We start from the raw sequence: 16,731 nt of genomic DNA, 5'->3' as shown, positions 1-16,731 counted from the left end.
GAGATACAGATGAATGAGAATCTACAGGGGTCCCCAAGAGATCCCTCTGGAGTGGATCTGCTGTGGGATTCACCAGATCTGGTTGTGGAGCCAGAGGAGGTCCCTATTGCTGAGGGGGATGATCCCAATGTGGTCTGCCTCTCATACAGAGAGGAGCTCGGGCCCCTGATTCTTCAGGTTCTTATGAAACTTGGAATCAAGATGACTCAGGAAGAGTCCGATTTGGAGGGAGCAGATCCCGTTCTGGATGGCCTATGGGGTCCGCCAAGGGCGTTCCCTTTTCATAAGTCAGTGAAGAAGTTGGTGGCTCAGGAGAGGGATACTCCTGAATCTGGGCTCAGAGAGGGCAGCGCTATGGCTAAACTCTATCCGTTGCTGGAAGACACCTTGGTGGATGCTTCGGTGTCTGCGGTTACCAAGAAGACTACTATTCCGATGGTGGGCTCCGCCGCCTTGTGTGATGTGCAGAATTGCAAGCTGGAGCTTCATCTCAAGAGGATTTTCGAGGTGGCGGCTCTAGCCATATGGGCGGCAGTGTGCAGTAGTCTGGTACAGAGAGCGAATCTATGTCGAGTCCAGCAATTGCAGGATTTTCGAGCTTTGGGGGGAGAAGCAGCGCTGCAGGCAGACCGTCTGGAGGCAGTGGTGGCTTATGGTGCCAAAGCCTTCTGTGATCTTGTTAGGATCTCTTCCCAAATCATGATGTTGGCGGAGTCTGCTAGACATTTGTTGTGGTTACATAACTGGTCGGCAGACTTGTGTGCCAAATCACAGCTGGGAGCGCTTCCTCTTAAGGGAGAAGCTTTTGTTTGGGGTCGATCTGGAGCAAATAATGAAGCATCTAGGCGAGTCCAAAGTGCTCAAGTTACCAAAGGACAAGCCTAATGGCAGAAAATGTGTGCCTGCAAAGGCTAGGTTCCAGGATAATTGTAGGTTTTGCTAGTCCATGCGTTCAAGAGGTCTGCAGTGGAAAGCCCCTGCCAGGACATCCTCATAGAATCAGTCCTTTCGCAGGGCCAGGAGGCCCTCCCTGAACAATTCAGGGGCCAATGCAGGATTTAAGTGCTCGCGATGAAGCGAGGCTGGCCCACTCTTCAGTTCTGGCAGTTGGAACTCTTTTCGAGGAGTGGGTCAAGATTACCATGGACCAGTGTGTCCTCGATGTGATAAAAAGACAGCTACGTTTTAGAATTTTCTCATCCCAGAGACACCTTTCTCGTGTCCCCATGTTGTCCTCTTGCAAAGCGGGCAGTGGTTCGAGGAACAGTGGATCGTTTGAAGCAACTGGAAGCCATAGTGCCAGTTCTGCTAGAAGAACAATGGACGGGGAGATATTCCATTTACTTCGTGGTGCCAAAAAAAGGACAAGTCCTTTCGCCCCATTTTGGATTTAAAGAAGGTGATTACGGCTCTCAGAGTCCCTCATTTTCGCATGCGTGAGCAAAGTGGAGTATTTAGCATCTCTGGACCTGACAGAGGCTTATTTCCACATAGCCATCTGGCAAGAGCACCAGAGGTTCCTCCACTTTATGGTTCTCGGGGAACATCTGCAGTTTTGAGCCCTTCCCTTCAGTTTGGCAATGGTGCCACATACTTTCACCAAGTTGATGGTGGTGGTGGTGGCAGCCTTAAGAAGGGAAGGGGTGTTGATGCATCCGTACCTCGATGACTGGCTCATATGAGCTGAGTTGGAAATTTGTCAGTCGGTGTAGAAGGTGCTGCAATACTTGCAGTCATTAGGCTGGGTGGTGAATGCCGTGAAGTTCCCTCTCTGTCCCTGGAGTATCTGGGGGCGTGGTTCAACACAAAGGAGGGGAGAGCGTTTCTCAAGGAAGAGAGGATTGTGAAGTTACAGGGTCAGGTTCGTTACCTGTTAAGAGCTCACAGTTCCCAGGGTGTGGGACTATTTGCAAGTCCTAGGTTGCATGGCGTCGACTCTGGAGTTAGTTCCTTGGGCATCCATGGACTCGACAGAGGGCTTCCTCTCCCACTAGAACCCGCTGTCAGAGGAGTTTCATCTCCTTTTACCTCTCATGGGGGAAGTCAGGGACAATCTTCCTGGTGGCTGCTTCATGCCAATCTGGAGCGTGGTGTAGGTTTGGAAGTTCCGGATTGGATGGTGGTCACTACAGATGCCAGTCTGTCAGGCTGAGAAGAAGTAGGTCAGAATCAGGCGGCACAGGGCCAATGCGAGGAAAGAAGCTTCCTGGTCTATCAAATTGGTTAGAGACGAGAGCAGTGTGGTTCATGTTACTTGCCTTTCTGCCTTGGTTACGAGGTTGTCCAGTAAGAATTCTGTCTGACAACGTGACCACAGTGGTTTATATCAACCGACAGGAGGGAACAAAGAGTTAAGCAGTAGCCCAGGAGGTGCAGGAGTTGATCCTCTGTGCAGAGAAGCACTTGGAGTGGATAGCGGCATCGCACATTGCCAGGGTGGTCAACGTGCAGGCAAACTTCTCGAGTTGGAAGGCGCTGGATCCTGGAGAATGGGAATTGTATGAGATAGCCGTGTGTCTCATTTGTAGGAAGTGTAATTTGTAGTTTGCAACCTTTAATACTACACAGAGTTCAAATGTTCCCCACAACTATGCTATGTTCAATTTGTACTTTGTTATATTGTTCAATATAAAGCCCCCCCCACTTTCTCCTTGGGTGTTCTCATTCTGAGTCTGTAACTGTACCATTATACCTAGTTCGAATGTTCCCTGTATCTATACTACGTTGAATTTGTACTTTGTTCTATGGTTCTATGTAAAGCCCCTACCCCCCTTTTTGGGCGTTTCACTGTTTTATGTAAACTGGAGTGATTTGTATTTCATACAAGAACCTCAGTATATAAAAATTAAAAATAAATAAATAAGTGAGGTTTGCCTTCTAATGGACCTGATGGCGAGCATGGAGAACACAAAGGCTTCACAATTCTTCAGTCAAAGATGTCAGCACGGGGCAGAAGGCATCGATGCTCTGGTGCTTCTGTATGTCTGTCTTTCTCACATGGCCGCTGGAAGGCAAAGTGATAAGAAGGATAGAGAGACATCCGGGAGATGTAATCCTGGTGGTTCCAGAGCAGCCTTGCTGTCCTTGGTTTGTGGATCTCGTCAATCTGGCCATAAAAGGGCCTCTGAGGTTCAGCCACCTGGAGAATCTTCTCTACAAGGGCTCCATATTTTCAGATCAGGCAGCTGTCTTGTGTCTTGGCTTTTTGAGAGGCAAAGATTGAGACGCAAAGGTTATCTGGAACCAGTTATCTCCACCTTACCACAGACCAGGCGGACTTCCATGTCTTTTCTTATATGCGTGTTTGGAAGATTTTTGAGTCTTGGTGTTTGCGTTTTCTTCGGGGAGTGAAGAATTTGCATCCTCCTGTGAAGAAGGCTTGGCTGTCTTGGAGTCTTAATCTGGTGCTTACAGCTTTGTGTGTGGCTCCGTTTGAGCCTGAGGAGGGCTACTCTGAAGGAATTGACTCTTAAGTTGGTTTTTCTAGTTGCTATTTGTTCGGCTCGATGGATTTCGGAGCTTCAGGCTTTGTCATGCCAGGATCCATTTCTGCAGATCTCTGAGACAGGAGTGTCGTTGAGTACGTAGCCTTTTTTCTCCCGAAGGTAGTGTCGGGGTTCCATGTTAACCAATCTGTGGAGCTTCCGGCTTTTCCAGATTTGAATACCTCTGCTCCGCATGTGAGAGAGTTGAGGCTTTTGGATGTGCAGCGTGCGTTAAGATACAAAAATCATTAGTGACCTTAAGGTATGTCAGATCATCTTTTTGTCCTCTGAGTGTCCCAAGGAAAGGGCGTCAGTTGTCTGTGCCCACTATTACGTGTTGGTGCAAACAGGCTATAGGTTCGGCTTATATTGCCAAGGGTCAGCCGGTTCTGGACAGTTTGAGGGCTCATTCGATGCACTTGCAGGTGACCTCTTGGGCAGAAGCTCAGCAGGTATCACTGCAGGAGATTTGCAGGGCAGCGAGTTGGAAGTTGCTGCACACTTTCACCAGGCACTATCACTTGGACATCGGGATTCTGACTACAGCATGCTTTGGTGATAGCATTCTGCATGTGGGACTCTTCAGGTCCCACCCAGTTTAGTGGGCTTAGGTACATCCCAGGAGTCTGGACTGATCTGGGTACATACAGGGAAAGGAAAATTGGTTCTTACCTGCTAATTTTCATTCCTGTAGTACCACAGGTTAGTCCAGACACCCGCCCAGGTTTGACGGGTGAGTTTTCCGCTCGTTCAGTTTTTGTTTGTATGTGAAGCAGAGTTGTTATCAGTTGTCTATACTAGAGATGTGAATCGGAACCAGAATCGGATCCGATTTCAGTTCAGATTCACATCTCTAGTCTATACTGTGTTGTGTGTTGCTTCTGTTCTAAGACAGAGTGTTTCCAATGTGGTTCAGCATCACCATCCTCCTGTTTTGTCAGGGAAGGGTTATGCCATCAAATTTTTATAGAGTTTTTTTTTTTGCATCTTGGCTTGAAAACAGGTCAGTACTGAGGGACTGCAGGTGGCACACAGTTATATACCAGTTTCAATAAAACTTTCAGTCTCCTTCTGCTGGCAGGGATACAAAATCTAGGAGTCTGGACTGAACTGTGGTACAACAGGAATGAAAATTTGCAGGTAAGAACCAATTTTCCTATATTTTGCACCATTCCCTTGCCTCCAAAAGACATCAAATCCATTATTTATATTCTGCAATATCATGGAATGTTCATCAACATGATCTCTAAACCATACAACACTAAACAGTCTAATAACTCGCTCACCAGCATATCCCAGCCCTGGGACCTAACCTGGTAAAGCTCCCAATTTCACAGTGCCCCATCCCCTCTGTTACTGTTTATTCTGCATGGATGCCACTGCAAGGAGCAATTTCAGGTTTCAATCACATCATCGTTGTCCGTCTCTTACCCGATCCAGAATCCGAGTCCAGACTATACTCAGATAGATCAACATCTATTGGGGTGGCACCACCACGATCCAAGCTCTTCTCCAGCTCCTCAATCTCTTTCTGGAGCTGCTCTCTTCTTTCTGCATTTAAATCCACTGTTGCCATGGTTCCTTCTCCTAAGAAAACAAGCAGGCTGAGCAGCGTGGAAGGACAAAAAACACAAGACCAACTGGTCACTCAACCAAATTTTGTGACCCACAGATTACGGAGTGTTCTCTGGCTCGTGGTCAACATCAAAATCTGCCAATCCTGGACCAAAACATTTCTAAAGAGAGAGAGAGAGAGAGAGAGAGATTGACATGATATTTTTATATTTCTCTTTCCATATAATAAACGGCTCAAGATTGTCTTGCTTCATGCCCTCTCTTCCACTGAGTTTTGGGAAGCAAACACATAGGTTTGACATAGCACCAGATACTATACCTGTGCAATGTCAAGTCTGCTTGAACGTAAAATGGTAGATACATTATTTTTCTATAAAGTCACTTTTCTGGTGCTCATGAAGAAAATAAGCAGCAAGGAGCAGTGAGGTTTTCTTTCCTCACTAGCTTCATCAACGAGCAGAACTTTCTACAGGGGAAATGCAGGGCTCCAATGAACCTGATTGCCCTGAGGAAGGAAGATCAGTCTCCTCAGACTGTCATCTACTGTTTCCCCTGACTTGGCCTCAGCTACCAGGTTGGGGAACACACCACCAACCTTTAAAAAGGCTGTTGCCCCAGGAGCTTCCTGTTACTTCTGCAATACCAGTGACTCCTACCAACTGCTGGAGGCAAAGACCTACTAATGCCTCCCCTGCTGTAGCAGGCTATATAGGCAAGAGAGAAGTCAGGTCAAAATGTTTGCACTCTGCCTCCATCTGCTACTTGGGGAAACAAATCCCACATGTTTATACTGGTCTGACAGTATGATAAGGAAATTTAAAACAGATTATAATTATTTTACATTACTTTGACAGATTAAAGACTAGACATAAATCAATTTCTTCTATTTTTTCTTGTACGTGGAAAAGAACATTCAAAATGTGCATTATAAATACAATAAATAGATTTAAAAAAAAATAAGTCCAGTCCCTAAAGGACTGTGTGTTAAGTACAATTAATTCTTCAGTTATAGGAGCAGTTTGCAGCTTTTGCTCTTCATAGCAGCTAGCATGGAGTGGTTCATAGGAAATTAATTTGCCTATGCAATACAACCCGATTATATTCCAAATGAAACATTTATATTATGTGACCTGCTGTGAAAAACGCGCATCATACTGGAAATCAAGCGTAGAGTCTTTACAGTAATCTAAAGCTCTGGGAAACATCTGCCTCATTTGTAAACAAAATGCAGGCAAATTAATATTTCACAAGCTGCACAGCAAACCCTCTGCTCTTTATTGAATCCTGAATGGAGAAACCTCTCACAACTTGAGGCTCCCAGTTTATGATAAAAAAAAAGAGTGTTTTTACTAACATACAAATGTATTAGAGTCTATGCGCTCAGAACTGGAACTAACTTCAAACATATCACATATAAATCTTTGTAGCTTGATCTGTCTGAACGCCAGTCCTCAAGGGCAGTTTGCCAATCTAGTTTCCAGGCTAACCAAATTACATAGAGAGCAGGGTAATGAATGTGTGGTACAGTTAGGTTCTTATTTGCTAATTTTCTTTCCTTGAGTCCTGAAAGACCAGTCCAGACAAGTGGGATTCGTCCCTGCTACTAGTAGATGGAGGCAGAGCACAAGCATTTTGCCCTGACGTCCCTCCCTATATAACCTGGTAACAGCAGGGAAGGCGTCAGTCTCTTACCAAAGCTGAACACTGAATTCCAAACTGGTTCTTCCTCTCTTTTTTTTGTAAGCAAGCCCAAGCAAAAAACAAACACAAAAATTAATATATAGAACACAGCAAATAAAAAAGGGACCCAACAGGTTGAGCATAACCTCTGCTCTTCCTTCCCTGGGTTGCATTTCTCTCTTACTAAGCAAGTATTCTCTTCTACTCGTCAAGAAGGGAGGCATAACCCATGGTCTGGACTGATCCGGATACGTACAGGGAACTATCTATATGTACCCCTCTTTTTCTTTTCGTGATTTACCTTGGGATGGGTTGTGGACTAATCTGTCAGGACCCAAGGACCTACAATTAGCAGGTAGGTCCCTAATTGTACCTCTCTCTTCATTCTGCCATTTCAGTCCAGACAAGAGGGACGTACCCAAGAACTTCTTATCCCAGGCAGGAGATACCCAATGCTGCTTCCAGGACGCCCCTGGCAAACTTCATTTCCTTCCTCTCTTGGAGATTCAATCTATAGTGCTTTGTAAAGGTATGCAATGATGCCCATGTAGCAGCCTTGCAGATGTCAACTGGAGCTACTGCCCTATATTCTGCCCAGGTCGCTGCCTGTCATCTTAGTTTTTCCTGTACTGATTTACCTTTCATCATATAGGCTGTTGCTATCTTTTCCTCACTCCACTGAGTGATGAACACTTTAGAAGCTGTTTTTCCTTTGCAACCCCTGTGAATAGTCTGACATTCAAAACCTATTGGTAACCTTCAAAATCTTAGGAGAGCCTATGAACATCCAGGAATTGTAGCTCCTCCTTTTTCCGTACGAATTATGCTTTCCTGAAACCAGGTAATGAAATTGCCTGATTGAGATGAAATTTTGAGACCACCTTTGGCAAAAATGATGGTACTGGTCTAATAGTTACCTTCCCTTTCGAAAGGTCAGGTATGGATCTCTGCAAGACAAGACCTGCAACTCCAAATTTCTTCTTGCTAAGCAGATTGCCACTAACAAGACTGCCTTTAGCATTAGGTCCTTTACCACGGTCTTCCTGAAGAGCTCAAACAGCACCCTTGCTAAAGCCTTCAGAATCAAATTTAGGTTCCATGGTGTGACTAATGACTTTACTGGTGGTCGTAAGTGCTTTCCTCCCCTCAAGAAGGGGAGGAAAGCACTGCTATAGAGACTATTTGTCTCCTATAACTAGCAATGGCTGCCCTTAAGGAATTTAGTCAGGCCTTTATCTAGCCCATCCTGGAGGAACTGCAGAATCATGGCAGCTTTCAAAAATTCTCCAGATTCTAATGTATGTTAGAGAGGTGAACTTCTTTCTTGCCCTCAAAAAGGTTGCAATTACTTTGAATATTATTCCCTCCTTCTGAGTCTCTTCCTTTCAATAGCCAAGCCATAAGACAGATCAGCACTGGATACTCCATGACAAATGATCCTGGCTTCTGGGTTCTTGTTACTAGGTTGAACCTCAACAGCTCTCCTATCTTGACTGACCAAGTCCGCATACCACAGACCTCTTGGCCAATCTGGTACAACCAGTTCCCTCTAGCTGCAACCAGTGTCCTCGCAACACCTGCCGCTTGCAATGCAGCCCTCACCCTGATCTGCTTGCATCCACCATTACCGTGATCCACTGTGGAGCTCCTGACTGTGTTCCTTTGTCAGGTTAGCCTTGATTAGCCACCAAGTCTTAGCTTCTCCTGGCCTGCCCTCTCCTGTCATGGGAAGTTCTCTCTCAAAATCCTGGATCCATGGAGACCACCTGGATAGCAAGATCCTCTGCAATGGTCTCATAAGGACCCTTGGCCAGAGCACCATCTCAATTGCCTCAGCCACTGAATTCAGCACCTGTAAATATGACAATGCTCAGGGGGCTGGGGAATTCAGCATTCTTATCTGCTGCTGTAGTTTGTCTATTATCTTAGACATTAGAAACCGTCTTATCGAAATGAGCTTCGGTGTCTGAGAAGCATTCAAGTAGCTCTTGGCCCTGTTCACTGCCCAATTTAACTTTTACAGAACCTATAGTACCCTCTGTTGCTTGGCAACCTTTCTGGAAGGAGTTTGCTCTCATCAGCCAATTGTCTGATAAGATGCACCCTGATCTCCTCTTTGCAAAGGAAGGCGGCCAGATCAAACGCCTGTCTATTGTGTCCTGAACCGCCTTCATTTGCTTGGCGACAGCAGAAAGGCCTCATTTATTGGGGATTTCAACTCCATGATGTGTCCTCTTTGGATGTCTAGTACCCACTGGTCTCCTGTAATGTGTGCCCATTCCTCATACAAATTGCTGCAGCCACCCTCCTACCAGCAGGAGCATGGTTAGGCCTATAAACCATAGTCACGGGCCCTTACTGGAGACTAGGGTCCTGGCGCTATTGCCTCTTGTTCTATGTCTGGCCCTCAACAAGGCTGAACTCGATCTAGAGGAGATGCCTCTGTGTGCTCCAAATTCTAGTTGGCTTGTACTTTCTACTGTCCTTTAGCTGTTGTCTCAATGCCCCTGTCTGGGTGAACATCCTGGCCATATTGTCTTACAATCTTTGGGGTTTTGATTTTCCTAGATCCTTCACAAACCTCTCTAATTCCTCACCAAACAATAGCTTCCCTTTAAATGGGCGTTTACTTAATCTGGCTTTGGAAGTTGAATCAACTGCCCAGTTCCTCAGCCAGAGCAGACACTTGGCCATAGCCCTTATTGTCACCTGCTTGGCGGAGTCTCTTATAAGGTCATATAGGGTATCTGCGACAAATGCTGCAGCTGACTCCAACTGCGCTGTAGCGGCACTGCTTAATTGAGATCTTTCCCCATCTGCTCCTAGTGGAGGTCTGCTGCACCCAGTACACTAGTGTCCTTGCCACATACCCCAACAGATTGCTGACTGCAATGCCAAATTAGATAACTTGAAGGTTGTCTTCAGTAGAGGACTTCATCTTCCTATCTGGGGAATTCTTCAGAACTGCTCAAGGAGGACTACTGGTATTGAGTCCTTCTTGCCATTGCTCTTACTGCTACATCTACCTTTGGCTAGTGTAACAACCAGTTGCTATACTAAATACAGCTTCTCCATCATCTTCCTACTCCTTAACCTTGATCCCGGTTATGTCCCACTCTGCTCCAATCAGGTCCTTTATCACTGAAGAGATCGGGAAGGCTTTAGCCAGACTCTTGATCCCTGTTAAAACAGGGTCTCCTTTAGGTCTTACCTCCTTTGGGGATGGAAGATTCTCAAGATAAAGGGCTCCTAGATTCTCTGACCTAAATAGCCTGACAGCCAAGTCATCTGAAGAATCCTAGGGGTCCCCTTCCTTCTCTTCTTCTTGCAATTCCCCCTGGGAGGCACCTTCTTCCTCCTCTGAGAGCACCCCTCTCAGGCCCATATAGCACCTTGCTCCGATATTATTGAAGAATGTCTCGAGAATCTTTATTCTGAATTCCATGACTCAAACAGTACAAGAAATGCAGTCAATGCCGGTACATGCTGCTCTGAAGGCACCACCTCACTTCCCTCCTCCAGCATGGTTCCCAAATTAGCACCATCCCAATTTGGCAAAACAAGATGGTGATGCTTGCGATGCATCGAGCCCCACATTTACTGCATTTTTGTCCCCTCTCCATACCTGCTTCTCTGGAGGTGCTCCAGGCCTGAATTTGGGGCCTCTTTCCTGCCTGCCTTGTTTTTTCTCTCTAAGAGACAGACAGTGTTCGCTTGCTCCAATGGGAAATGCAAGAAGTTACAAGCCTGACTGCCCTTGAAGAAGGAAGATCAGCCTATGTTGGGACTATTGTCCTGTGGAGGGTTACCCTGTCCAGCCCTGACTAACACCGGGGGAAATGATTTTAAGGTAGACCATTTGCTGGAGGTAGAGAATTACTGACGCCTTCCCTGCTGTACCAGGTTATCTAGGGAAGGATGTCAGGGTGAAATACTTGCAATCTGCTTCCATCTGTAGGTATGAGAAACAAATCCCACTTGTCTAGACTAGTCTGGAAGGATGAAGATGAAATGAGATATATTTGCATAGAATGGAGGCAGTGCATGAAAATATATCATACATATATTAATTTTAAATATCCTGAAAACCAGACCTATTTATGACACTCCAGGACCAGAGTTACTTACCTTTGCTATAGACCTTACAAAGCTTGTAATTACTTATTGCGGATATCCTGAAAAACAGATATGTAGACAGTCCACTGGAACTGGACAGGCTTGCTAAATATTATTGGAAAATCTGGCCCCTCCTCTAGGACTAGCTGAATAAGCATTCTCCTCAGAATGCATGAGAGCATTAATACACTTTTGTTCCATAAAATGTAATCCTTTCCTAGTCAATCAACATGTTCTTTGCAGCAAGTACTAACTCCAAAACACTCCGAGTCACTATTTAAGCCAGTGTCCTGCCCCTTTGAAGATGTTCCAAAAGACTCACAATAATGTACAATATGCACACACATACAGGGAATGTACAATATGCACAGCACATGACACATACACAAAATAATATGCAGTGTAGACAGATATGTATTTATTGATAAGCATTTGATATTCTGCCTTTTCCTAAAGGTAGGCCCAAGGTGGATTACGAGGTCAGAGTATAAGAGCTTGCTGGCTATGTATAGGGCCAACTGTAGGATAGGACAAGCTGAGCAGTTGCTCTCAGTGCTGTGCAATGAGGGGCACTGCCAACCAGGATCAGCATCACTTACCTATGGCATGTGCCATGCTCTGAGGAAGGGTTCTTTAAGCAATCACACATGCTGCACCTCAAGTCATGCATAAGAACATGCCATACTGGGTCAAACCAAGGGTCCGTTTCCAACAGTGGCCAAACCAGACTATAAGTACCTGGCAAGTACCCAAAAACCTCAAGCAGGTGGTAGGGAAGCCTGTTCTGCTGCTACAGCAAGCATTTTGAAAACTCAAGGACCAGCACTTTTTGTATGTTGATCTCATAATACTGGATGTGTCAGCCCTCCAAGTTTTGAACATGCTTACATGCAGGAATATGGAGGATGGGCAGATGTAGTGGAAGTAGCAGCGGAGAGGAAGCAAGAGGGAAATGGGGGGCGGGGGGGGGGGAGAGAAAGATAGCATAGGCTGCAGAAAGGATGCTGGAGATAGTCGGGGTAAAAGGCAGGGGAGAAGATGCTAGGGATGGGGAGGGGGGGGGGCAATCAGAGGTCAGGATGATGGGGGGGGGGGGGGGTGGAAGTTCCCTGCCCTTGCTTTTCACCTTTAGAGAAAAGTTACACACACCTCTTTATCCATACCAAGGGCTGGGAAAGGAATCTGTAGTAGGAGAAAACATCAACAATTTTAGACCAGGATGTCCACTGCTCTAGGGCTAGCCCTGGGAAACAGCATCACATAAAGTTCGTAGCTCGCTGTCAGCCCTTTCTTAGCCCGCAACAACCACCTTCTTCCCAGCTGCCCCACTCTCCCATATACTCACCAGCTTCGTCCACAGCAGACCTAGCTACATGCACTCTCTGCGCTCGTAAATATCGGGAGGAAATCCTCTTCTCCCCCATCTATCCATTTACAGGAGTCCGCACAGCAGTTTCTTCAACCCCTCCCCCCCTCCATTTCACTGACTAAGCTTGCTTTCACATTTACCATCAATAACGTTTTCCCATTGGCTGCCGGTTTCTCACACAACCCTGCTGTTTCCTGGCCCTTCCCACACATGATTGGTCGGTGGAAACGGCTACATCACCAGAGGGCAGCAAAAGGGGGCGAAATTATACAACAGCACACACGCATGCACAGTGCCAACCTCGCTTATTTCCCGCGAGATTGGGCTTTTTTTCCTAGTCATTCGCGTTTTTTTTTCCATTCGCGGGTTGCTTGTAATTGGGCGATTTTTCCTGCCAATCGCGTTTTTTGGGGCATGGTGGGCGGGACTTGTGCTCTGATGTTGCAGTGATTGGCTGCTGCTGCCTGTGAGGCCTGACCATAGCAGGCGCACTCTAACCTATTGCAGCAGTAAGCCAACCGAGCATAAACATTCTCAGGAGCACATGGACAGATCCGGCATGGCATTGCAGCAAGCATGGTGGGTGACCAAGAAGCTTCTTTGCAGCTGCAGACCTTGAATGGTGAAAGATGTGTAGCACTCAGCTGGCTACAACCAGGATTCAGGAGGGGAGGAATGAGTATGTTGGGAGGGGAGAATAGTGTGAGGGGATTGAAGACGTGTTTGTAGGGAGTGGGGAGGGGGAAATGAGTGTTTAGGGGCCAGGGTGGGGGAATCAGTGAGTGGGGGGGCCAGAGATGTGCTCAGAGGGGGAAGGAAGGGGGGAATCTGTGTGTGGGGCTGGTGTATTTTTAAATTTGTTCTACACCACTTTTAATTTCATCTAATTTTTTTTCCCATTCTCCCTGCAGCAGATCACCTTTGTAAGAAATCCTTATTTTGACAAAAAGAAAGCTTGTCCATACCTGCTGACTATAGGTAAAAAATAATGTGACATGGAAACCTGTAATGCTATTTTTTTTATTTGTTCTACAGCCCTTTTGATTTTATCTAATTTTGCTATTTTTTTTCTCCCATTTCTTCTCCCTGCAGCAGATCACCTTTGTAAGAAAGCCTGTCCATACCTACTGTTTCCGTCATTGGCTGCCACGCTACTAAATGGATTTGATCTATTATATCTAAAGTAAGGAACTAAAAGGTACTGCTAAGCGTGGGAAGAGGAATGTGAACTAAAAGCATGGATTCAGTCTGTTGTCAGCAATGAGTGTAAGGCTATGTGCAAATTTTGTAAGTGTGACATTCGTACACATCATGCAGACCTTGTGCAGCATGCAAAAAGTTAAGCTCCTTTGTCATCTGTGAGACTCTCACAGATGCAATGTAAGTACAACAGAACATAAGAACAAAAGAAATTGCCATGCTGGGTCAGACCAAGGGTCCATCAAGCCCAGCATCCTGTTTCCAACAGAGGCCAAAACCAAGCCACAAGAACCTGGCAATTACCCAAACACTAAGAAGATCCCATGCTACTGATGCAATTAATAGCAGTGGCTATTCCCTAAGTAAAATTGATTAATAGCCATTAATGGACTTCTCCTCCAAGAACTTATTCAAACCTTTTTTGAACCCAGCTACACCAACTGCACCAACCATATCCTCTGGCAACAAATTCCAAAGCTTTATTGTGCGTTGAGTGAAAAAGAATTTTCTCCAATTAGTCTTAAATGTGCTACTTGCTAACTTCATGCAATGCCCCCTAGTCCTTCTATTATTCGAAAGTGAAAATAACCGAGTCACATCTACTCGTTCAAGACCTCTCATGATCTTAAAGACCTCTATCATATCCCCCCTCAGCCGTCTCTTCTCCAAACAGAGACAGTGTATTTCTCATGATCAAAAGCCTTTATTTCTTATGCGCATAAGGAAGTCAGCTCCTAAGTTTGAGAGATTGACTTAATCAGATATCCAATTGACTGGACTTAAATACAATTTTGCCCTAGTGATTAGTACAACACTCCTTTGATTTAGGATCACAAGGTGAAAAGAAACATTTGCTTACATTAACATTCCTAAGTGCCCTGGGAACACTAGCTAACCTTGAAGACATGCATCTTTTATAACTCTTCATTGTGATGTCTAAAACTACAAAGAGATACATTTATTTTTTTTCTGTTATCTAAGTGTGAGACAGTTTCAGAGAAGGCCTCAAGACCTAGCAGTGCCTCCTGGAACCCTTCTGGTAAATTTCCACTAAACAGATGCCTACAATAAATGTTATTATCACACAGACATTGGTGTTTCAATTTCACGTGTTTTGGGCTTTTTTTGGGCTTGTTTTTTTGGAAAAAATTGCTTGTTCTTTCATAAAAACCTGGCAACCCTATGGAGACAAATCCTTACAGCCACCAGATAGAAATTTTAGAACTGTGAAAGTCTCCAGATTTATGGCTACACTGAACTAAGTCCCTATCATCTTTACAGTTGTAAAATTTCCATCGGAATCCAAAAATCTTCAACTTTGGCCACAAAACCACTAAATCGGCAACACGACGTTTTTTTGTTTGTTTTTTTTCAGATTGCGCATATACAAAGAGCATTGCGCGTCATTGACATCGACGTTCATATGCCTGCGCACTGGCAGAGGATTCGAGGCTCATTAGCGGCCCTGCAGCTCTCTGGGAAACATTGTCTTGCGCCTCTTAGCATTAGTGCTTCTGTTTATTGTTTGTAAGGATTTGGGTAGACCCCTGGACTCTGTGGCTGCTGACCACGCCCACAGGGGAAGTCCCATGAGGGGCCACAGGTCAGGCTCAGCTTTAGGACACACACACAGTTAGATCTTTTATTAAACAGTATTGAGGAACCACCAGAGGTGGCGGTAGTGAGCAGGAATGTAGCCCCTCAGGCTCTGGAACCGCGATCCTACAATGGCTGTGCTGTAGTGGAGAGATACTGAGATCGTGAGTACAAGCAATATGTGCAGGGTTCAGGAATAGAGCCTCGTTGGTATAGTTCTCACACAGCGGTCTCTTGGCATGGAGCACAGGAGCTGAAGTAAAGACAGGCCCTCGAGAAGCGAGTACCTGGTTCCAGAGAACAGCTCTGAGAGAAGTAGATGGTAACTCACTGATGGTATAGGCAGCAGTGTCTTCCACACAGAAGAGAAGTCCAGGGAGCAAGTCCAGGAACATGGGCCCTCGAGGAGCGAGTACCGGTTCCAGACAGCGACCTGAAAGAGAAGAGAGAGAGGCCCCCGAGCAGCGGGTACCCCAAATAGAGTAGTCCAATAGTGGAGGCAGAGTAGCTAGGTACGGAGAGTGAATCCCAACCATTAGGAAACCTTTGCTAACTCAAGGGCTAGCAATCGCGTAGGCGATTTGTATCCGGGATGCGTGACGTCATCACAGGGGGATGCCCCTGAGGTTTGAGCCAAAGAAGTTACTTGAAGCAGGGCCACGCGGCGCACGCGCCCTAAGGCAACTGGACAGCATGGCGGGAGGCAGCGCCCAAGCCGGACCGGGGACACCGGAGAGGACGGCAGACAGACGCTGCGGCAGCCAAACATCCGGCAACCGCAGGAGGAGTCGCCAAAGAGGTAAGGAGGGCGGAGTGGAGACGTCGGGCAGCGACAGTCGTAACACCTATGCGACCCAACTGCAGACCTTGGAAGCAAAAGTTAAGGAGCAAAATTCTAAGATCGATGACCTGGAAAACAGGAACAGACGCTCCAACTTGCGCTTCTTAGGATTCCCGGAGTCTATTGAAGAAGGACAACTGGGAGCCATCTTAGAAGCGTGGTTACCGGAGGTTTTGCAACTCCCGGACATAAAAGACTCCCTAACTATCGAACGAGCACATTGTCTGGGCCTGAAACATGACAGAGATGCGCCCCAGAATTGTGATTGCAAAAATCCTCAACTATGCGCACAAGGCTCGCATAACGCAAGCTCTACGGAAACATCCTGACTTATGCTACCAGTCCTATAAGATCCAGTTAGTGCAAGACTAGTCTGCGAAAGTTGCTGCTTTAAGAAAATCTCTCCAGTGTGCTCGGCTTTTTTTCAAAAGCGCATAAAATTTGCACTCAGCTTTCCAGCGAAACTCCGGATCTGGCACAAGGGTCAAGTCAAGGTTTTTGTTTTTTTTTTGTTTTTTTTTGCATTAACATTTTTATTGGTATTAAACATAAGAAATACAGAACAAATGTTTGTAAGAAAAAACTGTTGAAGGCCCCATTGTCAGGCATAATCCCTCCCCATTCCTCCCCCAATACCAATAATACTCAATATATCATTGAAAGTCAATGTCTATCCCAGTATTATGCATGGAATAAGAGTCTAACTGCCATCTCGACCATGTTGCCTGCATCTTGTATAACAGTGATTGCAACATTAGCCTAATTAACTGATTCTGAATCTATAAATAAAGCTGCTTTATACCAACAAAGTCTCCTGTGGTAAAATTCCAGTTAAGACGGGATTACCTGTTATCCTGCTGTACTGTTAA

General features: G+C 45.7%; 1 protein-coding gene and 1 long non-coding RNA gene across 4 annotated transcripts in view; one reads left to right on the top strand and one right to left on the bottom strand.

Annotated features, from left to right (window-relative positions):
* SNAPC4 (small nuclear RNA activating complex polypeptide 4) overlaps window positions 1-12,359 on the bottom strand; it is a 164,753-nt gene extending 152,394 nt beyond the window's left edge. For all 3 annotated transcript variants that reach the window (XR_003858150.1, XM_029611957.1, XM_029611958.1), the window contains exons 1-2: window positions 12,202-12,359; window positions 4,917-5,221 (exon numbers count right to left, since the gene is read on the bottom strand). Coding sequence is in view for 2 of the 3 variants with exons in the window: in XM_029611957.1 (XP_029467817.1) it covers window positions 4,917-5,061 (145 nt within the window). In the remaining variant the exon portion in view is untranslated. The remainder of the gene's footprint in view (window positions 1-4,916; window positions 5,222-12,201) is intronic.
* A 318-nt stretch (window positions 12,360-12,677) lies between these two features.
* LOC115097100 lies at window positions 12,678-13,737 on the top strand. Its single transcript, XR_003858206.1, has 3 exons — window positions 12,678-12,804; window positions 13,137-13,203; window positions 13,318-13,737. It is a non-coding gene; the product is annotated as an uncharacterized LOC115097100 (long non-coding RNA).
* The last annotated feature ends 2,994 nt before the right edge of the window (window positions 13,738-16,731 follow it).

Source organism: Rhinatrema bivittatum, chromosome 8 (genome assembly GCF_901001135.1).
Source record: "Rhinatrema bivittatum chromosome 8, aRhiBiv1.1, whole genome shotgun sequence".
Lineage (NCBI taxonomy): Eukaryota > Metazoa > Chordata > Amphibia > Gymnophiona > Rhinatrematidae > Rhinatrema > Rhinatrema bivittatum.
The sequence above is the reverse complement of the archived record's forward strand: the minus strand, read 5'-3'. Positions and strand labels throughout refer to the sequence as shown.